Source organism: Nyctereutes procyonoides, unplaced genomic scaffold (assembly GCF_905146905.1).
Source record: "Nyctereutes procyonoides isolate TBG_1078 unplaced genomic scaffold, NYPRO_anot_genome, whole genome shotgun sequence".
NCBI classification, from domain to species: Eukaryota; Metazoa; Chordata; class Mammalia; order Carnivora; family Canidae; genus Nyctereutes; species Nyctereutes procyonoides.
The window spans coordinates 30176024-30201770 of NW_026575047.1; the positions used below are offsets into that span (position 1 = coordinate 30176024).

General features: G+C 53.0%; 1 protein-coding gene across 1 annotated transcript in view; it reads left to right on the top strand.

The window, feature by feature from the left end:
• The window catches only part of CFAP99 (cilia and flagella associated protein 99), a 39393-nt gene extending 14032 nt beyond the window's left edge, over positions 1–25361 (top strand). Inside the window, exons 3-16 of the mRNA XM_055326172.1 lie at positions 2564–2708; positions 4045–4139; positions 8010–8122; positions 9320–9497; positions 9734–9814; positions 10180–10254; positions 11202–11273; positions 11401–11489; positions 12107–12311; positions 21452–21593; positions 21731–21882; positions 22709–22914; positions 24994–25156; positions 25272–25361. Of these exons, the coding sequence (XP_055182147.1) occupies positions 2564–2708; positions 4045–4139; positions 8010–8122; positions 9320–9497; positions 9734–9814; positions 10180–10254; positions 11202–11273; positions 11401–11489; positions 12107–12311; positions 21452–21593; positions 21731–21882; positions 22709–22914; positions 24994–25156; positions 25272–25361 (1806 nt within the window). The remainder of the gene's footprint in view (positions 1–2563; positions 2709–4044; positions 4140–8009; positions 8123–9319; positions 9498–9733; positions 9815–10179; positions 10255–11201; positions 11274–11400; positions 11490–12106; positions 12312–21451; positions 21594–21730; positions 21883–22708; positions 22915–24993; positions 25157–25271) is intronic.
• The last annotated feature ends 386 nt before the right edge of the window (positions 25362–25747 follow it).

The window sequence follows — 25747 nt, forward strand, 5'->3', positions numbered from 1 at the left end:
GGAGTCTGGGAAGGCTGGCTGGGGACACACATTGGGAAGGGCAGGTTTTCAGCCTTGCCACTGGATGAGGTGCCCCAGGGGGTGAGTGCAGACAGTGAAGAAACTGGGCGGGATGAATGGACCCTGAGCCCCCCACCCTAACATGCCAAAACTGGGAGACCAGAAGCCTGCAATGGAGCCTGAGAGCAGAGGGCATCACAGGAGAGTATTAGCATGAGAACCTAACTACCTGGGCCCTTACCAGGCATTGGGAGGAGCCAGGGATTTAGTACAGCTGGGGAGCTGTGGGGAAGGCTTCAGAACCCGAGTCTGGGACAGCCAGGGCTATGCTGTGCAGCACCTATGGCATATCTGTCACCTCTGCCGGGCAAGGAAGAGGGGCGTCGTCTCTCACGCCCTGCTGGCTCTCCTAGGGCAGGACCAAGCTGTGTCCAGAACCACAGAGGCAGAACCCACTGAAGAACATGATCCTCGGGCTTCCAACCCCTGTGATGCAGGGGAAGCGACACTGTCTGCCGAGACAACATGCAGATGCCCCACCACATCCGTGGGAACAGAGGCTCTCCCAGGTCCTGCGGCTTTTCCAGGACCCCTCAGGTGGTCCCATTTCTCTGAAAACAGATGAAGAAACCATGAAGGAAAAGTCAGATTTGGCCTCAGAAAAAAGAGAAACCTCTGTGCCAAAAAATACGCAAAGTTAAAGGACCAATTACAAACTCACAAAAATAACTATCATATTAATGAATATGTTAATTGTCTCACTATATAAAGAGCTAATAAAATTCAGGAAAATATTGTCCCAATAAAAATTAGCCAAGAATGTAAACTGATAATTCACAGAAGTACAAATAAATATCCAGTAAATGTATGAAAATTTCACTGATAATAAAAAAAATGAAAAATAAGGGGCTCATGGGTGGTTCAGTGGGGTAAGCGGCTGCCTTCCCATCTCAGGGTCCTGGGATCTCCCTCTCCCTCTGCTGCTCACCCTGCTTGTGCTCTCTCTCTCTCTCTCTCTGTCAAATAAATAAATAAAATCTTCTTTAAAAATGCAAAATAAAATGAGATACCAAAATGTATCTAATATACTGGTAAAAAAAAATTTTTTTTAACAACTCTTCAGGTGAGTTGATTTTGATATGCTTTGCACCTGTCAGGGGCCAGGTGCACACCCGGGCTTCATCCCACATTATCTGTCCTGTGGCCACATTCTAAGTTCTGCAGGAGCATCATGGCAGTGCGTGCCTTGCTCCCCTGTGATGGGAGACAGCACCCCCCATGCCCCTGGTTAAACTTGGGCTCTTACTTTCTCCCTTTACCTTGAACTTCTTTTTGTTTTCAGAAAGAAGTAAAACATTTATTGGGCATGAATGTATTACATGTACATTGCGGATACAGTTGGGCATCACATACAGCATAGTATTTGCAAAATCTGTACATTACAATTGATATGGCAGGTTTAATACAACATATATGAGCTAGTCTAAAATTTAATGCAGGAAGATACGGGGTTTTTTGTTTTCTCCTAAAGTTGAAAAGTTTGGAACCTATGTCCAGCAGCAAGGGAAAACATTTTGTCTTTCAGCATAAAGAGCTGTGCAAGGGTGACATTCAAGCACATTCGGTTAGGGCACTCCTCAGTTTCGACGGGATTGCCAAATGGCAAAGGCCAGCCAGACACAGGCAGAAACCGCTGACATTTCAAGCTTATAACAAGGCAGACAATGGAGGGAAAAAAGCTTTAAAGAGTTTTATTAAATGCCCTAAACTTCTAGTGTGTGGGTATCTCCTGCATTTTGGAGGGTTCTCTTAGGTTCCCAGAAGTGTGATTGCTGGGTTAAAGGGAACAGGAACAGGGTGTAAAGTTACCCAAAACGTATTCCCAGGATGCTTGCAGGAAAGGCTCCTTGGCATCTGCCCCCCGCACCCACCCCTACCCCCGGAGAGCAGAGTGCAATCCCTCCTGCTCCTGGCAATTCCTCACCTGGCTTGGAACACCTGACAAGTCCCACAGAGGCCCCCTTACCATTCTCTTTTTCTTTGGGGTTACTTTTCTAATAATTCATTTGAAACGCTTTATAAGACTTTGCCCTTTTCTTTCATTGTGGTAAAGCCTACCTGTTTTAAGGTGGTGTAAAATTTGCCACCTTAACCATGTAAAGCACGGGATTTTATGGTGTTAATACATCCCCACTTCCCCACGCTCCACCGCCAGAACTTCCTCATCTTCCCCACCCAAACTGTCCCTGTGAAACTCCAGCTGCCTGCCTCACCCCATCCCGGCTCCCCTCACCCCATGCTCTGTCCTGGGGCTCCTGTACATGAAATCACATGTATTTGCAAAATCTGTACCTTCATCCTTTGGGGTTGTTGGTTTGAATGACTCATTTCTGTCTGGGCCCCCAGCTCGCTGTCACTACCAGGAGCCCCTGGGGGACCGCATCCTGGGGTCTGCCGTGGGCTCACCACCTGCTCTGGGAGAGGTGCCCTGACTGGCTCTCCCCTGGCACAGAGGGGACACCTGGCCCTGGCCCCAGCCCCCTCCCAGCTGTCTCTTTTCTAGACACTGAGCCCCCAGAAGCAGGCATTCATTTTAGAGGTGCTGTCGGGGTGCCTAGAGTACCGGAAGCTGCTGGCTGTGGTGGTGGATGCCTTCTACGTGCGGGCTGGCTGGCTCTGCCGACGGGCTGACTACAACCTCTTTGAGGGTAGGTGTCCCCCTGGGCCGGGCCTGCTGTGCTGGCCTCCTGCACGAGGGCCACAGCCTCACAACAGCAGGGGTGACCCAGTGAGGTGGCAGCAGACGGACACTCCCTGTGTTCGCACTGGACACCAGTTCCTGGTGTTTCTGCAGCACTTTTGCTTTCCGTGGTCTCCCACGGCCCCTTACCTGGGTGGGCAGACTACAATCCACCTGACAAACATGGACATGGACTCCAGGCTCTCTGAGGGCCAGGCTGCAGGCTGAGGGCCAGGCTCCAGGCAGGCGGACCTCAGGCCCTGCTGTCCAGGTGCAGAGCCTCTGATCTCTGAGAGGGGCACAGTCTGCTTTAGAGAGAATGCCTCTAAAAGGCCAGCCCAGGGATCCCTGGGTGGCGCAGCAGTTTAGCGCCTGCCTTTGGCCCAGGGCGCGATCCTGGAGACCCGGGATCGAATCCCACATCGGGCTCCCGGTGCATGGAGCCTGCTTCTCCCTCTGCCTGTGTCTCTGCCCCCCTCTCTCTCTCTGTGACTATCATAAATAAATAAAAATTATAAAAAATAAAAAAATAAAAAAATAAAAGGCCAGCCCAGGTGAAATGAGGAGCCTTTATCATCTACCAAGTTCCTGACCCCTCAAAGCCTGAGGACTAGGGGCAGGGCCAGCCTGATGGCCACAGTTGGGACAGTCCAGCAGGGAATTAAACATGAGATGTCTCTGCCTGGCTTCTTGCAGGCCCCTAATGGCCACCTGTCCTTCTGGCATGTGGAGAACATTATGGGCACAGTGACCAGTGTCTCCAGTGAGGGAGTTGGTTCAGCCCCCACCCCCAGCCCCTGCACTAGGCCTCGTGCTCCTGCCCAGGAGAAGAGGAGCGTGCAGGGTGCTGGGTAGCTAAGCTGGCTCCTGTACTCTGCCCGCACTGCAGGACACTTGGCTCACCAGCAGCACATCACTGGCCCACCTACCCATGGGTATGGCAAATAGTCCCTGCCTCAGAGGGCCCTCACCAAGCCCAGGGAGGTTCATGTGCCAGTTGGCTTCGAGGCCACTTGGTCTCTTAGCATTAACAAACTGAAATCCAAAATGATTTTACTTTTATGCAGGGAATTTCTGAGAACTCATCAAATGAGTTAGGGTGCGAGGAAGTGGTGTGAAAGCCACCACATACTCCCCTGTGTGAGACAGCGCCATTTGTACTCATGCATCATCTTGTCACTTTCCTGTGGTGCCAGGTGGAGCTCCTGCTCCACCCACCATGCTTGGCCCCAAGATCAGATGCTAGGGGGCGCAGGGAGGACACCCCATGGTCGTCCCCACACTCACCAGCCTTGTCTCCTTAGTGATCTGCTACCTGGCCACGTTCCAGCTGGACGAACTCGGCTTCCAGCTCTTCTCTGACATCATCAGGTCTCAGCCCCTGGACAAAATGTGCAAGGTAAGCCACCCCCACCTGCCCCACCTTTTCTTCTTCTTGTTTTTTTTTTTTTTAAGATTTTATTTATTTGTGAGAGAGAGAGAACACAGAGGGAGACAGGGAAGGAGAAGCAGGGAGCCCGAGGTGGGACTCGATCCCAGGACCCTGGGATCATGACCTGAGCTGAAGGCAAATGCTTCACCATATGAGCCACCCAGGCACCCCCTACGTTTTCTTCTCAAACCCAAGGGCAGATATGTGTCCCATCTACTGCCAACATCTTACCTTTCCTCATTTTATTTTTTTTAATTTTTTAAAATTTTTATTTATTTATGATAGTCACACACACACACACAGAGAGAGAGAGAGAGAGAGAGAGAGAGAGAGGCAGAGAGAGAAGCAGGCTCCATGCACTGGGAGCCCGACGTGAGATTTGATCCCGGGTCTCCAGGATCACGCCCTGGGCCAAAGGCAGGCGCTAAACCGCTGCGCCACCCAGGGATCCCCCTTTCCTCATTTTAATGGAAGAAACCCTGCTGGGTTTATTCTGTGTTTATGACAAGCTGGTACCCTCTCATGGCTGCACAGATGCTCTCTCTTTCCCCTGGGGATTGACTCCCATTCCTTAGGGTCCTGGTGAGTGCTGACAGGGGTCTGTTGCCTGTTTGGAGTCTGGGCTTCCAGAGCCTTCCCTTCTGACTCATGACCAAACTGCAGACCCAGGGCAGCCTGTCCTTCCAAGAGAGGCTGCGTGATGTGGGGGACTCAGGGGCAGGTAAGGGAGCAAAGTCCCGAACAGGCCCTGAGGACGGGCACCTCATTGGGGGAGGCTGCACACCAGCCCTGCCCAGGGCCACTCCTGTTATTTGTGTAGAAAGCTGAGACACCCAGACTCTGAGGCCAGCAGGACCACGAAGCCTGGGCTTGAGGCCCACTGTCCTTTGCTGGCCAGCTCCCATGGAGCATTTGCTATGGGTCAGGCTTCATCTGTGAGCAGTTATTTTTTTTTTTTCATCTGTGAGCAGTTCTTGCTTCATCCTCACAGCCACCCAGGGAGGTCATCCTGCTGGCACTCACCCCACAGTTGAGGCAACTGAGGCACAGAGAGGTTTGGTAACTTGCCCAGTGTCACTCAGCAAGTGAGCAGCAGAGCCCATTCTGGGACCAGGCTCTGACCCACTGGCTTGCTCCTCATTCAGCTCGGGGGCATCATCAGACCAGGGAAACCACTCCCAGAGAAGCGCAGGTCATGGGCCCCAGGAGTGCTCTAAGTGTGTGTCCCTGAGAAGACTCACAGAGAAGGTGCTGACCCAAGGTCGTGGTTTACTTTAATGATGGGCTTTCCCAGCTACACAAAAACAAAGAGTTCACAGGGAGAAATGCTTGCATAGTTATCTTAAACCAGGTCTTCATTTTCTGGTGAAAAAGAAGCACAACTGTAGGCATTTTCTGAGACATATCTGGAGGCAGCCAGGGCCAGCTTCCCCTGCTCAGAGAGGCCCATTCAGCGTCTGCTCTCTGGTCAGAGTCTGGGCATTTTTGGTCATCGTTGAAGGAGAGGCCCGTGTATCGCCTTGGACTGGGTCTCGCAGCTCTGGAGCTGGCCCTAGAAGCAGCCTTGACCTGAACCCAGAGGTGGCGGCACAGGACCCCCCGGGGCTGCCTCACAGTGCAGACCCAGCACAGGCATGCAGAGGGCTGGCCATGTGTAGCCAGCCCAGTGCCCCCAATGCATTTACCTCCCCCAGAGATTTTCTGTTAGAAGAGTCCTGGAAAAAAAAAAAAAAAAGAGTCCTGGAAACAGCCCACACAAATTCCCAAGGGAGCTGGGAGCTGCAGGGGTGCAGTGGCACCTTGTGCCCTCTCTCCTCTGCCCCTGCCCCACCTCCCTCTTCAGTCCCATTGGGTCCACCTGCCAAGGTTGGGAATGTTATGGCTGCCCTGGGGCCCCTCCCTGGAAGCCCCCCACAGACCACACCTGGGGTGCTGCCACTGTCATGGTGAGCGATGACGAGGCACTAAGCTGGTTCTCAGGCAGCCTCGGCTGTGGTCTCCATGGGACTCAGTGCTGGATGTGGCTCTGGGACCAGGGGAGTAGCAATCCTGCTGGCCCCAAGGAACCCTGTTCACACACTGGAATCCTCCAGACGGCCAGAGAACCTACCCCAGAACCCCACCCCCATTCCAGTATGTTCCCTGAGGGGCTGCCCTCTCTTCACACCCAGGGAGAATGGTGACCTCGTTTTGGGAAGCCCTGTCCATGGGTGGGGGCAGCAGACCAGCTGACATGCTAAGTGGGAGGGCAGGGATGGAGCAGCAGGGAGCATCTGCTAGGAGCAAGAGTAGCAGAGACCCCAGAGCCCCTTTAGGCAAGAAGTGGTAGCAGGTGAAAGACAGCAATGAACCTGGGAGGGCAGGAGAGAGATGATGGATGGTAGCCACGGGCCTGCAGCTGAGAAGACCACTGTGGGGCAGGGAAGGTGGGGAGGGGCTCCTGGGTGGTGGTTGGGGAGGGGCCTGACTGTCAAGCGGAGAAGCCGCAGAAGGCTGTAGAAGGACACCTGGCAGCCACTGCATGAAGAAGGACGTGGAGGCCCAAGGGGAGGTGGAGATGAGGACATGGCTGTGGCAGTGCTACCCCACTGCTCCCCTTGCCCGCGGCTATCCCACAGCCTGGCCTCTCCGAGTTCACTGCAGCTGTGAGGGGCCGGACATGAAGCCCCACAGCAGCCCCAGGGGCAGTAGGCCCAGACCCACAGAGCCCAGAGGCCCACAGCGGGGACCCAGCTGCTGACACATACCTCTCCCCCATGCTGCCTGGCCCACCCCCAGTCAAGACCCATGGCCCAGGACACGCTGTAGGGGACCCAGATGGGGGCATCATATTTCCTGTGTCCACCCAAAGCTCTCCTGGGGGACTCAGCACGTGGCATCACCTTACAGCCAGTTTTCTGGGCACCTGGTTTGAGTGGTCTGTGGTGGTCCCCTTGGCCAGACTAGACCCTCAAAGCTGGGATGTGGCTCAGCTTGGTGCATGCCCCTTACAGAGCAGCCCCCCAATAGGCCTTTGGCATAGCTGACCCTCAGGTCAGGGGTGGGGGACTGAGCTTCCTCCCAGCAGTGCAGATGGCCACCTCCTTTGGCTAGGGCCACTCCAGCCAATGGAGTGGCTGGACACTCAATGGACAGCCCCCTCTGTCCAGTCCCCAGATAGCTGGCCTCCACTGAGAAGCTAAGCTGTGCTGTGCCTTCTAGAACCAAATCTGGTAGACTAGAGGCCCAGACTAGAAAACAGGAGCCTGGGACCGCTGGAAGTTCCTGCTGCGGCAGGGCTGGGCCCTCCCGAGGGCACAAGAGGCCCTGCCAGGGAAGACAACTTCAGTGGATTGGCTGGGCGGCTCAGTCCTGGAGCCCACTCCTGGCAGGGGCAGTGGCAAAAAACAATGCAACTCCGTTCTTGGAATTCTAGAACCCATGGGGTGAGGGAGGCAGGCTGCAGTCCATCTGTCCCCACTAGGAATGCTCCAGAAGTGGGTGTGGGCCTTCCAGTTCTGGGCAGTCAGCTCCGGCACTGGGTCCCCACCAGGGGGATGGGTCCTGCAGGGTTGCGGCATGCTCCAGAGTGAGGTGGGCAGCCAGCCCCCCAGAGTAGGCACCCCAGACCAGCATGGGGGGCAGGTGAGCAGCAGTTGGGCTCCCCTCTCTGTTCTGGGGAGGGAGGGCCTGTCCTGAGGGGCCTCCTACCCTGGCGTGGACAGAGGCCTCCTCTCACAGTGTGTTAGCCACACCTGCCCCCTGGACACTGGCTTTGTGTGGGGAACTGGGGGCTTCACCCGGCTGCAGGGGGTCTGGGATTGAGCTGCCTCCCTCAGGGTTCTGCTTCTCTCTCAGTTCCTCGGGTTCTTGTTCAACCCCTTAAGCCTGTGCTCCTGGATCAAGGACGAATGGAGCCTCATCTACGAGACCGCCCATGTGAGCGAGAACTGGATCGACCCCCTGATGAGGTGGGCCAGGCTGGGAGCCTCTCTGCACCCCACACCCCAAAGCTGCCCTCGCTGCCTGGCCCTGTGTCCCAAATGCCAGCTTCACTGGTATAAGCCAGGACCCACAGTGGGAGGCCCTGCCCTTGGGCTCCGCGAGGCTGCTGGGGTCAGGGTGAAGCTGCCCCCATTGTTTCCCTTCTGATGGGGGAGGGTTGGGGGACCACTTTATCTTCCTGGGGACAGAGGGACTGTTTGGGCCCAAGCAGACCACTGTGCATAGCAGCTGCACGCAGGAGACCCAGAGGCCTGGGGAAGACAGAAGCCTTTCTGTGGGGAAGAAAACCATGGCCCTGGGGTCTCGGGGTGTCCCTGGAGCTGCCCCTGTTCTGGAGGAAAGTCCTCAGTCCCAGCCAGGCTGGATTCACCATCCATCCACAGGGCTGCCACCAGGGGCCCAGGCCTGGGTTCAGCCTGCTTCCAGGGTGCCCCCTGCCCACCACCCCAACCGTAGCCTACCACTACCGCTCTGGGACCTGCCGCATCCCAGGCCTGCCCTGCCCTGCCCGCCTCCTCCCACCCTGAAATCCCCACTCCCCACTGGCCCTTGGACATGCTCTTCCTTCCTCTGGGGGCCGTGGTCCTCAAGCTGGGGCAGGGGCCATTGAAACCATGCTATCTGCCCTCAAGGGAGCCCCAATGGTCAGACTGGTGATGTGGGCTATGCCCGCCTGGGACGTGAGCAGCACCACGCCTTGCCCAAAACCCTGCTTGGGGCACCCCCACCCCAGGCTCTACCCTGCCCCGCCCTACTCCCAGAGCCCCTTCTCCACCAGTCACTGACAGCTCAGCTCCCGGAACGTTCCAGGAATCTCCAGCTTCCCCAGGCCTCCTTCCCCTGGGCCATCTGCTGCCCCAGATTAGCTCCATGTCCCCACTGCCACCACCCCCCTCAGACTCACTGGGCTCCTGCAGCGGAGACGGCTCGGTGTTCCCAGTTCCCCTCTCACCTGGCAGCTGGGCTGGGACCTGATGCTTCTGGCTCTGCTTCCTCACCTGTCCTGTGGCTCCAGGGTGTGGCTCGTACTCAGTGCAGAGTGCCCCACCCTCAAGTAGACCCGGGTGTGCTTAGTGGGGGGTCCTTTGCATCCCAAGGGCTGTGCCCTCATTAACCTGCTTCGAAAGTGGCTCTAAGCTGCTGCTCCTACCTTTGCCTTCAAGATGGCAGCCAGAGGTCCAGGAGCTGATCAAGCAGCTGGAGAAAGTGATAACCAATCGGTCCCCTCTTCCAAAGACCAAGGCCAAGGTCACAGAGCCCAAGGAGTTCAACCTGACTGTTCCCCGACCCCGTGCCATTCCAGTGCCTGAGCCGGTCCCTGTCATGAACAAGCCAAAACCAGTAAGTGCAGACATCAGCAGTGGGCACAGGCTGTGAGCCAGTGGGGGGCTGGGCTCTTCCGAGGACTGAGGGTGCTCTGGGCAGACCAGGAGTGTTCAGGGGACCCCACCCAACTGTGGGGAAGCCCAGTTGAACTGGAGCCTGCCCAGTGGATCCCTGCTCTCCTCATGCTGAGGTCTACACTTTCCTCTGAATCATAGCCACTGACCGCAAGCTCTTTTCCCACCACCCACCAGATCCCCAGGAGTACCTACCACCCGCCTAAGGAGCAGGAGCAACTAGAGATGACCAGGAGATATAATCGCTGGAAGGCTGAGGTCAGATGTCTCCCTCGACTCCTGCCTTCCTAGACCCCTCCAGAGTGGTTTTTTTTCTTCTTTTTCTAAAAGATTTTATTTATTAATGAGAGACAGAGAGAGAGAGACAGAGAGGCAGAGACACAGGCAGAGGGAGAAGCAGGCTTCATGCAGGGAGCCCGACATGGGACTCCATCCCAGGTTTCCAGGATCAGGCCCTGGGCCGAAGGTGGCACTAAACCGCTGAGCCTCCCGGGCTGCCCCCTCCAGGGTGTTATATGGAAAAAGAGAGCAGTGAGGAGCTGGTCTGTGCCTCTGCCCCTTCTGAGACCCGAGGATGCTAGGTGGTGCCCAGGGGGGCCAGAGCCTTGTGTTGCTGCTTGCAGGAGCTGCTGCTGAAGGTGAACATCGAGGAGATGCGGTGTGCGGTGCCCAGGTCCCGGGGGACGCCCCTGGTGCAGGTAACCCCAGCCCTCTACACTCTGGGCCAGTCTTCATGGTGGCATTTTCTCACAACATGGAAACATTCCTCCCTGTGCCCTGTTAGCGGCGACATGAGCCCCTCATTCAGCCTTTTCAGGTTTGGCTCATAGGGGGCAGGCTTCCCATGAGGCTGAGACAGTGCTTGCTCCCTGAGTTGGGCTGAGAGCAGCTTAAGTGCGCAGGTGAGGACGCGGGCACACATCTTCAATGCTCTCTGGGTGTTCCCAGAGTTCCCTACTGACCACTTAATGTTTCTATAAGAAAAACAAAAACCCAAGATATGTTTGTCAGTAAAGAGAAAGTAAACAGAGTAGAACGAGGAAGGCCAGTTCTGGGTGGGTGCTCACTCCAGAGGAGCTGGGCCTGGCCTGCCCTCCCTGCCGTGGGCCCCCCTGGCGGCAGCTGCATGAGGCAGAGGTGCCCTGGCCCCCCCAGCAGATGGGGCGGGCGGAGGAGTGGGCAACCAGCAGAGTAGTGTGACCTGGGGGCACCCTCTGACCCATGGCTCCACACACTGGGGCTGTGGGGGACGTCCTGGGAGTGTCCGCAGGGCAGCAGCAGCTGGCACAGAGCAGGCTTGGGGGACAGCCAGGAAAGGTCATGGAAACCAGCCCCAGGGGCAGCTGGGGTAGGGGCAGAGCCCGAGCCCTGAAGTGCAAGCTCCCCTGCTTGGGAACCCATACCTTCCCTGCCCCTGCCTGGGAGTCTCGACCCTCCAGGAAGGCTGGGGAGGGTGCTAGAGAACTGAAGTGCTGCTGGGGGTAGGGGTCGGGGGAGGGGGCCGTGTACAGGGGGCTGGCCAGGCAGCAGCAGTTACGATAGAGAGGAATATGCTGGCTCTCCCGGGGGTGCAGGATCTACCACCTTCCCAGAGTGCATTTAAGGGCACCCAGTGGGCACAGGTGCCAGGCTCTGATGTCCACAGGGCTCCGAGAAGAAGCTGCAGCTCCGATTCATGCCCAGAATCCTGAAGACTCCAAAGTTGACATTCTACAAGGTGAGAGGTGATCCTGACCTGGTCACAGTGGGCACAGGTGCTGGTCCCAGTGTCTTCTCCCTGGATGCCCACCTCCTGGCCTGGACACCACTTCTTGGCCTATTCTGTGCCCTCCTCTCTCCTGCAGCCCAACAATGTCCCAGTCAAGCTGAACACTGCTGCCATCCTCCGAGAAGGGTCTTTATACCAGCGGCAGGTGGAGAAAGAGCTGCAGAGGTGGGGTCGGCAGCTCCTCATCCCGCTTCAGAGGAGGGGGTGCAGGGACGGCTGTTCTGGGAGAAGAGGGAGACTGTGGGACCAGTGTTCGGGGCACAGCCATATCGAAGGAAGATAATCCTGGCTCAGTGAGGGAAATGGACCACACATAAGGGGCCTTAGCAGAAAGCCAGCCCAGCCTAAACCTCTCTCAGGGGTCACCTCCTTTCCAGACCTCTTCCCAATTACCCCCACTCCCAGACCACCGGCACGGCAGACCACTGTGCTTACCCCAGGAGTGGGCTGTGGTGGGAGTTTGGGTGGCTGCTCAGATGGATGAGAGGATAGACAAGCGGGCAGAGGAATGTGGATGGACAGACAGGTAGATGGAGGAAGGCCAATGGACAGTCCGGTGACTATACAGGAAGCAGGGGCAGGGAGATATGGCTGAAGGGTGGGTGCACAGGATGGGGACAGGTGGACAGTGGGGGTGGGGATGTGGCTGGCAGTGGATGAAGAGTGCCCCATGCCTGTGAGGCCACTGTCCACAGGGGAGGCAGCGGCGTCCCCATGGCCGGCACAGGTCCTGATCTGGAGGGAATCCAAACCCTGCCTCTAACCGCCCCCCCGTTCCCCAGGGTGGATAAGCTTGTGGATGGTGCAGGCGACTTCTCTGAGTTTCTTGAGTGGCAGAAGAAGATGCAGGCGAAGGACCAGGAGGAGGCGCTGGCTGCAGGCGAGTGCCGGAGGCTGCAGGGGAAGCTCAGCCGCGAGGAGGCCATCCTGGCCCGGCAGCTCCTCAGGCAGGGCAACAAGCAGAAGGCCGACCAGAAGAAGGAGGAGGTGATGTGCCGCTCACAGGAGCAGCCAGGGGCCCGGGGTGCAAGCTGACCGTGTAGCGCAGGTGTGCTTCCTCCTTCCCCACCTTGACGGGCGGGGGTCCTGGAGGTGCTCAGAGCAGGGGTCTGGCCAGTGCTTCTGGTCCCGACTGCCCCCTCCCAGCCCCTACCAGCAGAGTCAGTTGGCCCACACATCCACACATGAAGACCTGAGATTCTGGCAGAAACTTCTGACAAGCCAACATGGGGCATGTTTGCATCTGGTGTCCTCTCCCAGGGTGGTCTGTGGGCATCCAGGTCACCACTTCAGAAGCTGTGGGCATATCAACCTGGGCTCGTCCTCCTGCTAGGACAGGTGGCCTAGGTGGGGGCCCCCAACCAGGGCTCCCCCGAAAGCCTGTTCTTTGCAGTGGGCCTTGCAGTGGCCTGGGCTCTGGGGGACGCCGCAACCCTTAGTGGAGGGAGACTTTCAAGGTGAACTCCACGTTGGATGTTGCTATGTCAGAAAGGAGCCAACAGCGCAGGGCTTTTGTGGTATTGCCCTCAGGCAAGTGGTTTTACCAGAGATGCCATGTTGCCTTTCCTGGGTGCTGTGCGAGGGGCTGGTCCTCGGGACCCCTGCAGCACGCACCCCCCCCCCTATTGAGATTCATGCGAGCCTGTGAGCGAGAAGAGGCGTCAATGCGCGTGTCATTTGTTATATGTGGGGCTGAGCGTGTTTTCATATATTGAAGGCCCGCTCCTGGGAATGACCTCTTCAGGGCTTTGGTCCATTTCTTCACAGCTTTACTGAGACACAATTGACAAGTAAGACTCACGTATGGTTAAGGTGTGTGGTGTGACAGGGGTGCCCCGGCGACTCAGTCAGTTATGCATCCGACTCTTGATTCCAGCTCAGGTCAGGATCTCGGGGTCCTGAGATCGAGCTCCGTGTTGGACCGGCACCTCCCTGTTCCCACTGTGCCAGCCCCTGGCTACCACCATTCGTCTCTGTTACCATGACTTGGACTGGTTTAGATTCTGCATACAACTGAGACCCTACAGCAGCTGTCCTTCTGTGTCTGGCTTATTTCACTTAATATGTTCCAGGTTCACCCATGGTTTTGCAAGTGGCAGGATTTCCTTCTTTCTTAAGGCTACGTAGTATTTCCATGTCATCTGTCAGACAGGTTGTTTCCAAATCTTGGCTATTGTGAATGATGCTACAATATGCATGGGAGTGCAGATATCTCTTCAAAATAGTGATTTTATTTCCTCTGAATATATATTGGACGTGGGATCACTTCTGGATTCCAATTTTTAAAACTGGTGGTTCTAGGGGTACCCAAATGGCTTGGTCTGTAGAGCATGTGACTCTTGATCTCAAGGTCCTGAGTATGAGCCCCACGCTGGGTGCAGAGATGACTTTTAAAAAGTGGTAATTCTAGGGGCACCTGGGTGGCTCAGTTGATTGAGTGTCCGACTATTAGTTTCAGCTCAGGTCATGATCTTGGGGTTGTGGGATGGAGCCCTATGTCGGGCTCTGCCTTCAGACCAGGGTCTGCTTTAGATTTTCTCTCTCCTCTGCTCTCTCTTTCTCTCTCTGTGTGTGTCTCAGATAAATAAATAAATAGAATCTTTTTTAAAAATCTGAGCATTTGGGGGATGCCTGGGTGGCTCAGCGGTTGAGTGTCTGCCTTTGGTTCAGGGTGTGACCCCAGGATCTGGAATCGAGTCCCACATCAGGCTCCTTTCAGGAAGCCTGCTTCTCCCTCTGCCTGTGTCTCTCTCTCTCTGTCTCTCTCTCTCTGTGTGTGTGTGTATGTGTCTCTCATGAATAAATAAAATCTTAAAAGAATAAAATAAAAATAAAATCTAATAATTTTAATTTTTTGAGGAAAAATTAAAATACTATTTTCCATAATGGCTGCACCAACTTACACTTCCACCAACAGTCCCTTTTCTCCACATCCTCACCAACGCTTACCACAGCCATCCTCACAGGTGTAAGGTGATACCTCACTATCATTCTGATTTGCTTCTCTCTGATAATTAGTGATGACAAGCATCTTTCCAAATACCTGTTGACCATTTGTTCATCTTCTTTAGGAAAATTTTCACGTCCTTTCCCCATGTTTTAGCCATGGTATTTGGCTTTTCTTGCTATTGCGTTGTGTGAGTACCTTGTGCATTTTGGATGTTAACCCCCTACTAGATGGACATATGGTATGCAGAAGCTTTCTCCCATTCCACAGGGGCTTTTGCGTTTTGCTGGCTGTTTCCTTTGCTGCGCTGAGACCTTTGATGTGGTTTCAGTAGTTCATTTCTGTTCTTGTTGCCCATGCTTTTGATGTCAAATCAAAATAATAATAATAATAATAATAATAATAATTGTAAGGCCACTTTGAGGGAGCTTTTCTCCTGTTTTCTTCTAGAAGTTTGTGATTTCAGGTCTTATGTTCAAGTCTGTAGTCCACTCTGAATTGATATTTGTGTGTGGTGTAAGGTAAGGGTCCAGTTTCCCTAGCACTACCTGTGGCAGATGCGGTCTCCTAACCCACTGAGTGTTCCGGGGCCAAAGATGGGTCAGGCACTTTCCAACCAGCTCTTAGTCTTTATTGCTTTGATTTATTTTAAGAGTTCTTTACACATTAGGGAAAGTAACCCTTTATAAAATATTATAGGCAATTTCCTCCAGTTGGTCACTTGGCTTTGCTATGATGTATTTTGCAAGGCAAACTTACCAAGCTTTCCTTTTATTGTGTCCACATTTTGAAAGTTGAAAAGAAAAGTTTTTCCTATACCCACGTTAGAGAGCAGTTCATCCATTTGTTTCTTTTTTTTTTCTTTTAGATTTTATTTATTTATTTGGGAGAGAGAAAGTGAGAGAGCACAAGCAGAGGGGGAGCAGCAGGCAGAGGAAGAGAGAAGAGCAGGCTCCCCACTGAGCAAGGAGCCCAATGTGGGACTCAATCCCAGGACCCTGGGATCATGACCCAAACCGAAGGCAGGCGCCTAACTGACTGAGTCACCCAGGCTCCCCTCTAGTATTTATGTTTCATTTTTACATCTGGATCTCAAATCTACTCAAAGTTTATTCTTGTACACAGTCTGAGATCTGGATCCACTTTCATGGCCAACCATTTGAGTCTTCTTTTTTTTTAAAGATTTTATTTATTTATTCATAGAGACAGAGAGGGAGAGGCAGAGACACAGGCAGAGGGAGAAGCAGGCATCATACAGAGAGCCTGACGTGGGACTTGATCCCGGGTCTCCAGGATCACGCTCTGGGCTGCAGGCGGCGCTAAACCGCTGCGCCACCGGGGCTGCCCCCATTTGAGTCTTCTAATCCATGAATGCACTATGTCTCCCCATTTATTTAAATCTTTTATTTCTTTCATCTGTGTTGCATAGTTTTTAGTATCTGAGTCCTGTAAATGTTTTATAAGATTTGTGCCTAAGGATTTCCTTTTTGAGGAATTGTAAATGGGATTGTATTTTCAATTCTGTTGTCCATGTATTTGATGCTAGTAATATTTTTTTAAGATTATTTATTTATTTATTCATGAAAACCACAGAGAGGCAGAGGTATCGGCAGAGGGAGAAGCTCTCCTCTGCAGGGAGCCTTATGTGAGACTCGATCCCAGGACCCCGAGATCACACCCTGAGCCAAAGGCAGACACTCAACCACTGAGCCACCCAGGTGCTCCAATGCTAGTAATATTAAAATGTAATTGACTTTTGTGTATTGATCTTTTATCTTGTGACCTTGCTGAACTCCCTTATTTTTCTAGGACAAAGAGTTTTATTGTACATTCCTTAGGATTTTCTATGTAGACAATCATGTCATCTATAAAGAACAGTTCATTTCTTTATTTCTGACCTGCATTCCTATAATTTGCTCTTCTGACATATTGCTCTGGCTAAAACTTCCAGGTCTGTGTTGGAGAAGAATGAGAGCATAAATTTATGCCTAGTTCATGATATCAGGGGAAATCAGTCTTCTACCATTAAGGACTGATGTTGGATATACTCCTCATTATGTTGATGAAAGTTCCACAAGTTTTTATTAGGAAAAGGTGTTGAATTTCATCAAATGCTTTTCTGCATCAATGGATATGATCATGTGACTTTTCTTTGGGTGGCGAATATAGTAGATTTGTGACAAAATGATGAATTCTTAATCACATGATGGAGTTTCAAATATTGAACCAGCTTTGCATTTCTACCATAAACCCCACTTGGTTATGGTACTTAATTCTTTTTACATTTGCTAATTCCATTTGCTAACTATTTTGATTTTGTTCAAGTGTTTCTACATAGAGTTTCATGCATAATGTTACTCTGTGCTTTTCTTTTCCTGACTTGGTCTAATTTTGTTGTGAGGGTCACACCAGCTTTGTTAAGGTGAATTTGGAGGTCTTCTTTCCTCTTTCATTTATCTCTAGGGGAGATTTGGTGTTAATTCTTTCAACATTTTGCAAAATTCTCCAGTGAAATCATCTAAGCCAGGAAATTTCTTTTTTGAAAGCTTTCAAATTACAAATTTAATTTCTGTAAAAGATATAGGACTATTCAAATGATCTGCTTCATAATGGGGGAGTTGTGGTCATTTGTGTTTTTTTAAGGAATTTGCCCATTTCACTAAGTTGTCAAATATATGCACGTAGAGTTGTTTGTAATATTCTATTATCATCCTTTTTTAAATATCTGTATGATCTATATAGTGACATAACCTGTTTCATTCTTGATATTGGTAGGGTTGTACCTTTTTGCTTTTCTTCTGTAAGTCTTGCTAGAGATTTGTCAATTTCATCAATCTTTTCAAAGAACCAGCTTTTTGTTTTATTGATTTTTCTTTACTGTTTTTGCTGTTTTCAACGTCATTGATCTCTGCTCTTCACTATTTCCTTCATTCTACTCACTTTGAGTCTATTTTGTTCTGCTTCTTCTAGGCACTTGAGATGGAGCTTAAATTACTGGTAAGAGACTTCTCTGCTTTTCTATTGCGAACATTCAGTGTTATTCATTTCCCTTTTATTTACTGCATTAGCCATGTCCCAAAAATTGTGATATATTGTATTTCATTTTCATTCAATTTGATGTATTTTTTTCATCTTCCTTCAGATTTTTCCCTTTGGCCCATGGACTACTTAGAAGTGTGTTGTTTAGTTTCCAAGAATGTGGGGATATTCTTGTTATCTTTCTGTCTCTGATTTCCATTGTGACTCGATTGTAATTGTTGAACACACCCCTGTATGATTTCAACAATTGTAAATTTGCTGAGATTGGTTCTGTGGCCCGGATGTTGCCGATCACACTGTGTTCGGTGCCTTTGGAGAAGAATGAGTATTGCACTGTTGCTGTGTGTTCCATATGGATGGGCAGCTCCTGCTGGTTGAGAGAGTTGTTGAGATCGGCCGCATCCTCGCTAACCCTGCATCTCGCTGTCTCCTGGTCACTGGAGAAGGAGTGTGAAGTATTCACCTTTAATTGTGAAGTTGTTGTCTTCTCCTCTTGGTCACATCAGTGTTTGCTGCTCATATTTTGCAGCCCTGTTGTCTGATGCATATACGTTTAAAATTGCTGGGTGTTCTTAGTCCCTCTGCCTGGTAACTTCCTTTGTTCTGAAGTTGACTGTATCTTGCATTAACTGCCAGTCCTGTTTCCCTGGATTAATGTTTACGTGAACCAGGCCACCTCTGTGCACGCATGTGTGCGCGCACACACACACACACACACACACACACACACACACACACACACTGCCTCCACTGCCAGTCTTCCTTCCAGGAATGGTGACAGAGGTTGGCTGTGGAGCCCCATCCTTTTGTCAGCCTGCTTGTGTGAGTGATGTTCACTGGCAGATGGTCTGCCATCCTGACACTATGTCCAGAGATGGGGTGATCGTAGGGAAGGCGGGTTTCCGAGGCCCACACGGGCTCCTGCATCTTCCTAGCGAGTGGCAGGGGTGCCCACATCCTCTCCAATATCTTGGCATGATCTAGCACCGTCCCTCCTGACCCCAAAGGTCCTGTGAGCAAAAGATCTCCAGGTAAGAACCAAAAGCGTTGCAGGCCACCCAACAACAGTATGGGGAGAGAGCACTCGTAGAGGGTTTGACAGCCCAGCCACATCTGGGTATTCATCTGAATATTCCCCTCAGCCTTGTCGACAGACTGTCATAATTAGGCTGCTTGGAGACAGCACCCCAACCCCAAATAGTGTCCTTCAAAGTCTGGCTAACCCTGACTGGAGCATCTTTTATAAGCCCGGTGGCTTCCTTCCCCATCCTGGAATGTCCAGTTATATGCATTTACATGACTCATATGTTTTATATGAACTAGGCACAGTAGATAGCACTAAATATTTGAAGAGAAGGGGATTTTAATTTCTCTTGTATGGTTCATGTTGGATGATGACTCAGCCCTTGTGTCTTATTTAACTAACTTTTGCCATGGCTGGTCAGAGGTTCCAATGCTATGGCCTGGCCTACTGGAGCCCTTCCAGCTGCCCTGCCCTCTGCACCTCTCTGGGGGTGCTGAGGAGGTGGGAACCTTCATCTTTACTTGCCAGCAAAGACAGGGGCAGGGCCTGAGGTGGTCGAGTTGGTCCAGGCAGAGATGGCACTTGAAGTCCTGCATGTCTTCCTCCTTTTGGGCCTCTTGCTCCTGCACCGCCCACACCCCTGCACCTGCACCACCCACACCCCTGTTCCACGCCCATTTACGGAGAGCCTGGAGATGCCGCCTCTTCCCCTCCCTCCTGACTGTTCCTGAGGTGCAGCCTAGCTGGGGACCTGGGGACACCACAGCGCAGGCCTCCTCACCCACAGCTCATTTATTCTTTGTCGTCATTTACACACGTGAGGTAAGTACCAAAATCCTCGCAGATTTTGGTAGCCCACCTCTTTACACCTCAGATTTCCACATGAGCATTTTCTACTTATTACCAAGTTTTTGAAGCTACTTTTAAACAATATACTTTTTATTTTGGAGCTGTTTTAAGAGTCACAGAAAAGTTGCAAAGATAGTACAGAGAGTTCCCGTGTGTCCCCCCCCTGCCCCTGCCAACACCTTCCTCCATCCCCTCTTCACCCAGCACTCTGCTGGCCGCATCTTCCACCACCATACAGGGTTTCCAGGCTGCCACAACAAAGCACCACAACCTGGAGGGCTCACATCATAGTTCCTGAGGCCCCAAGTCTAAGATCAAGGAAGGTGGCAGGGGGCCATGGTCCTGGCTACATTTATTGGCAAGGATCCTTCCTCACCTCTTCCAGTTTCTGGTGACCCCAGGAACTCCATGGTTTGTGGCAGTCTCACCCCAGTTCTGCCTCCATCCTCACAGAGACATGTGTCATGCATCCACATCTCTCTTTGTCCTCTCCTTACGAACATTGGTCATTGAATTGAGGGCCCACCCTAAACCCAGGATGGTTTCATCTTGAGATCCTCAACTAATTGGACATGAGATCACATTCTGAGGTTCCAGGTAGATGTTAGTTTGGGGCGGGGTGGGGGGGGGAGACTCCATGGTATATTTGTCACAGCCAAGTAGCCAACATTGGTACATGACTGTTCACTGAACTCCACACTTTGTTTAGATTCTAGCTCATCTTTTCCTACAAATGCCCTTTCCTGTCCCAGGACCCTCAAAGAGTCCTGTCTCAGATTCTTTTTGGGTGTGACAGCTTCTCAGGCTTTCCTGGTTTTGATGACTTCAATAGTTTGGAGAAGAGCTGACCAGGTATCCTGTAGATCGCCCCTTGGTGGGGATGTGTCTGTTGTTCTTCTCATAGTTAGACTGGGGTTGTGGGTTTTGGGAGGAAGCCCGCAGAGGTGAATTGCTCTTCCCATCACACCCTCTCAAGGGCATCTGCTTTCAATGGACTCATCACTGTGATGTTGACTTGGTCCCCTGGCCAAAGCTGTGTCTGCCAGGTTTCTCTGCTGCTGTCATCCCCACCGACTGGACAGTACTCCGCAGAAGGGGGTCTCTAAGCAGAGCCCACACTCAAGGAGTGGGCACCTGCTGAGAATTCTTCTGCACGAATGACTCCTCTCTCCTCCCTCATTTATTTACTCAATCACTTCTTTCAGTGGGACTCATGAATGTGTATTTTACATTTTGTGTTATAACCCAACAGGGCAGTATTGTGTTGTGAGCTTGGGCCTTGGGCCTTTGAGCTCTTTCAGGTTGGCTCCTGTGTCCCTCTGACTGCCTCTGTCCTTCTGTTGTGTGAGCACTTCCTTACTTTTTTGGCACACATCGAAAGGGATGGTCAAGAGCCATTTTTAATACATGCCAGCAAATTGTTTTACAGAAGGATGACATCGTGCCTGGTGTCTGCACCTGAAGTCCAAGCTGCCTGCAGGCTGGTTCCCACTTACTGTGCAGCCGAAGACAAGCCCCTAGTTAGCTGCACAGATCACCAGGGGTTGGGAGTTCCATAGCTCCCTGGCCACTCTGGGCCAGTGACAGGAGGTGTAAATCCCATATTGTGCATTGTAGTTTCTTGAGGACTAAAACCTACGATTCGAATTGTTCACAGTAGCATCAAATGGGAAGCAATCTGAATGTCCATCCACAGTAAAATGGATGAAAGGTTTGCGATTTGTTCCCCTAAAACATACAGCCACAAAAATAAGTCAGCTACAATCCAGGAGATACTATTATGAACCTTATATATGCAGTGCAGAGTTGAAGAGGTGAGAAGCACCTGGATATAGGAGGATTCCAGTCACATGCATACAAGTGGCAAAACTACCCCCTATTCCGCTGTTTAGACTGCACATCAGAAGAGAGTGGGGTGACCAACAGGACATGGCTGGGGGGTCATGTGACAGGGAGCCTGAGGCTGCCCAAGGGGGCTAGCATGTCCTGTGCTCTGGTGGGAATCCAGGGCTAGGTGTACTTCAGGGCAAACTCGTGGTTCTGACTTGGTTTCCCCAGGACCACAGTGGAGGGAGGGTGGGAGGACATGAGGTATAACTTCCCCAGTAGGCCCTGACCTCCAGAGGACTCCCAGGGGCTGATGAACTTAGAGCCCGGTTCCAAGGTGACTTGGGGTCAAGGGCTGGTTCTGCTCCCTAGACCTTATGCTGCTCTCAGGGCTGGGGCAGACCTCCAGCTTTGACCATGGTGGGTTGGTTGTCTGAGCAGATGGCTGAGCTGATGCAGCAGTGTGCTGAGAGGCGCCTCCAGGAGGAGAGGTCCATGAAGGAGCTGGTGGAGCAGGTGATAGAGGTGCAGAAGAATGTTAAGATGGCACAGATGAAGCTCCTGAAGGGCCGAAGGCACATAGGTATGGTGGGGGGCCAGGTACCATGAGGCCATGCCCAGCTCAGGTCTCAGGCTGGCTTCTGGCCTCAAGTGAGCTGCTATGGTTGGTGAGAGCCCAACTGCCCTCTGTGAGCCTCAGCACCCTGCTTGGCCCCCAAGTTCAGGAGGTGATAGAGGAGACCCGGGAGCTGCTACAGCGCAGCACAGAGGCAGCCAAGGAGGAGCAGAAGCGGCGCTGTGAACTCATCGCTCAACATCGAGCTCTGGAGACACAGCCCATGCGCAAGGGCAAGCTGGTGGACCTGACCCAGGTAAGGACACGGCTGGTCCTAGGGGAGCTTCCCCATGTCTTGCTGTGCTTCGCATGGCCATGAGAGGGCATGTCCAGAATTCCCACCAAGACCAAAGGCAATCTGGCCCAAAGCCAAGATCCACCTAGCATGTGTGGCATGCCCAGCTGTGGATGTTGCACCTGCCATGCTGGAGGCCTAGGGCTGGCCCAAGAGTTCACAGTCCTGTCAGGGAGACCTCTGTGACCTCTGGGGGCAAGAGGGAAGGGGTTGTGGGCAAGGTAGGGCTTCATAAGATAGGCTTCATGTTGAAGGAGGTCCCGGGACTCCCCAGGCCCAGGTGGGAAGGGCAATGTAGGGAGACCGTAGGTGTGCAAAGGCCAGATGAGTGGAGGCTGAGAGGAAAGCCCCAGTGCCTTGAAGCCTGTGTGAGAAGCACCATGAGAGGCCTGGCTAGCATCTGGAGAGGTGGAAGCAGGCCTGGGAGGGCCATGGGAGCTGGTCTGGGAGCCTGGCCTGATCCCAGTGGATGTGGGAAGTCCAGAGGGACTCTGCCCAGGTGCCCAGGGCCTGGCGTGGGGAAACAGTGGTGAGCTCCATTTGGGCCCTAACACAGTAGAGGGGTCTACAGGGCACTCAGCTGAGATGCGTGATCACCAGAGGGCTGGAGAGGCCGGGGTGCTACTGAGCAGAGGGAAGGAGGTCTCTTGAGCACAGGGGCCAGACTTCCAGAACCTGGGGGAGGGGCACTGGTGTTGGTGCAGAGGGCAGGTCAGGGTGCAGAAGATAACCATGCAGGCTGGTCATGGGCCTGACGCCCAGCTTCGGGCCTCCTCATCACCTGAAGATCCCTGGATATGGCCTGGAAGGGGAGATGTCTGTGGTGGAGCTTCGAGAGCGGCTGGCCCTGCTCAAGGAGACCCAGCAGCGTGAGGAGGAAGAGAAGCGAGACCAGATCATCCAGGCCAAGCGTGCCAGAAGCCAGGGACTGCAGAATATGGTGGAGCAAATCTCGCTGTGCCGTGCAGCCATGGGGAGGTCTGCGGCCTTGAGGTCGGTACCAGTGGTCCCAGGGGTGGGTGCCTGGGCAGGAGCAAGGAGCCAGCCTTGCCCTGCCTTTGCCTCCACCTGGGTGGGTTCTCCCTGCAACAACATACCACCATCCTGCAGTTTCTTTGCAATAGCTTCTTCCACTCCTACTCTTTTATTGGATCACTTTCAGACATATGAAAATGATGAAAAAATTGTGCAGTGAGGTCTTGGACGCAAAATGATTGCATGTAGGGCATGAGTACAACCTTTGCCATGTGTTTCATCTAGCTAGCTACTTATCTGCCCCTTTGAAAGTAATTGTAGACTTCAGACACTCTTCACTCTCAAACACTTTGGTGTGCCTCTTCTGAAAAAAAGACATTGTCCTACATAACCACAGCACAATGACACAACTAGAAAATTCAACAAAAATTCCTGTCATCTAAATAGCCTCTCCATGTTTCTCTAAGGTCCCAAGACTGTTTGCTGTATTTTTTTTCTTTCTTTTTAGACCAGAAACTGGCTAGGATTCACATATAGCATTTGATTTTCAAGCATCTCGCTTGACTACTGTCTTTTAAGGGAGAGCATCACACACATACCCCTTTTGTTTTGGGAACAATGTGGTGACTTCCAGCCCCATGTGTCTGTCCCATGGCAGTGTGGTAGGGCACTGATTGGTGTCACATCCTGGGGTCAGGCTGACCTTTGGGCCCTGGCCTGATACCACAGCACAGGAAGGCAAGGCTGGTCCAGGGGACATGACACCCAGCCCTGTCATAGCATAGTCTGATTCAGGGTCTGGCACACAGGACTCCAGAGGAAGTGTATAACTGGGGTGGGGTGTATAGGAGGGAGGACAGTCACTATTAATACTGAGTGACTGCTGCTTGGTGACAGCTGTGGGGGCTGCCCAGGCATGGTTGGCTGGCCACTGGGCAGGTCTGTAAGGTGGCAGGTACTATGGAGACCTCACCACTTCCAGACTCAGCTAGATAGACCCCACATACAATCTGGCTGGTGTTGGGGAGCCCTCAGGAGTCCAGACCTGCTAACAAAGCTCCTGGAACCCTCTGCGTGCAGCCAGACCTCATGGCATTAATTCACCAGGACCATTTTTAAAAAAATATTTTATTTATTTATTTATGACACACACACACACACACACACACACACAGGCACACACAGGCACAGGCACAGGGAAAAGCAGGCTCCATGCAGGGAGCCCGATATGGGACTCGATTGGAGGACGGCAGGATCATGCCCTGAGCTGAAGGCAGACGTTCAACCACTGAGCCACCCAGGCACCCTCACCAGGACTATTTGAGTGGACAGTCTGTCCAGAGGCCGGTGGAACGTTCCTGCACCTGCCCTGATGCTGCGATTTGCACTTAAACCTAAGGCATCAGGAAATAGTCTGTGTACTGAGATCTCGATTGTTTATTTATTCATAAGAGACAGAGAGGCAGACACAGGCAGAGAAGCAGGCTCCCTGTGGGGAGCCCCATGCAGGACTCCATCCCAGGGCCCCAGGATCACATGAGCCAAAAGCAGCAGCTCAACCACTGAGCCAGGCTCCGGGAGACCTCATTTTGTTTTTGTTTTTTTTTTTTTTCTTTTTTTTTAATTTTTATTTATTTATGATAGAGAGAGAGAGAGAGGCAGAGACACAGGCAGAGGGAGAAGCAGGCTCCATGCACCGGGAGCCCGACCTGGGATTCGATCCCGGGTCTCCAGGATCACGCCCTGGGCCAAAGGCAGGCGCCAAACAGCTGCGCCACCTAGGGATCCCCGGGAGACCTCATTTTGGAAGGAAAAATGGCCTAGGATGACACAGATCTGCAAAGCTCTATTAGCAGCTGTTGCCACTAGGCAAGAGGGTGGCAAGGAGAGCGCATGATACAAGAGGGTTTTCACTTTTTTGCTCCGAATACCTACGTATCTAATATACGTGGAATGCATTTTTTAAATGTTAAGTGCACAGTAAAACCGTAGTGGCTCTGGGGGGCGGCACCGCAGCGGTCCTTGGAGGGTGTCTCCCGGTGGCATCACTGACCTTCGGTTAGGGCCGGTCCTAAGCCCGCCCCGTCGCCCGCGCAGGTGGGAACAGAAGAAAGCACAGTCCGCGGCCCCGGGGCCGCCGTCCCAGGACGAGCGCGTGCTGGAGCTGCGGCGCAGGATCGAGGAGAGCGCAGCGGAGCGCCGCAAGCAGGCAGCCTCCGTGCCGATCTCTGCGCCGCGAGCCCCGCGCCCCAAGCCGCGGGTGAGCCCTGCGAGCCCGCGGGGAGGCCGGGGGGCGGGGAGGAGGGCGAGGGTCGGTCGGGGGTCGGTGGGAGCGGCCCTGGACCTCGCCGACCTTTCTGCCTGCCCGCCTGCAGGCGCAGCTGGAGTCCAGGCATTGGGTAGAGCTGCAGCAGAGCCGCGAGCGCCGGCTGCGGGCGCTGCAGAGGAGCTGCGTGGACACCTAGCACTGGCGCCGCCTGGAAGCCGCCTGAGCCGGGGGGCGCGGGGCGCGGGGCACGCCCCCAGACCCCGGGGATCCCCACCAATAAAGCGTGCGGCCCGCGGAGTGCGCCTCCTCTTCCTCGGCCGCGCGCCCGCCCTCCCCTCCCCGGAGTCCCTGCCCCCAGCTCCACAATATTGCCCGCCCCAGAGTCCACCTGTCCGGAACCAGGTTGCCGGATGAAATGCCAGCGCAGTGATTGGGTGGGACAAACACGCTAAAAAATACATCCGCTCTTTTTCTGCAACTCAGATTTATCTGGGTGCCCTGTATTTTACGTGCTAAATCTGGCCGCCCTTGCCCAGATTCCAGCGCAAAGCATTATCCTTGCAGCTCCTGAGAGCGCCCCGA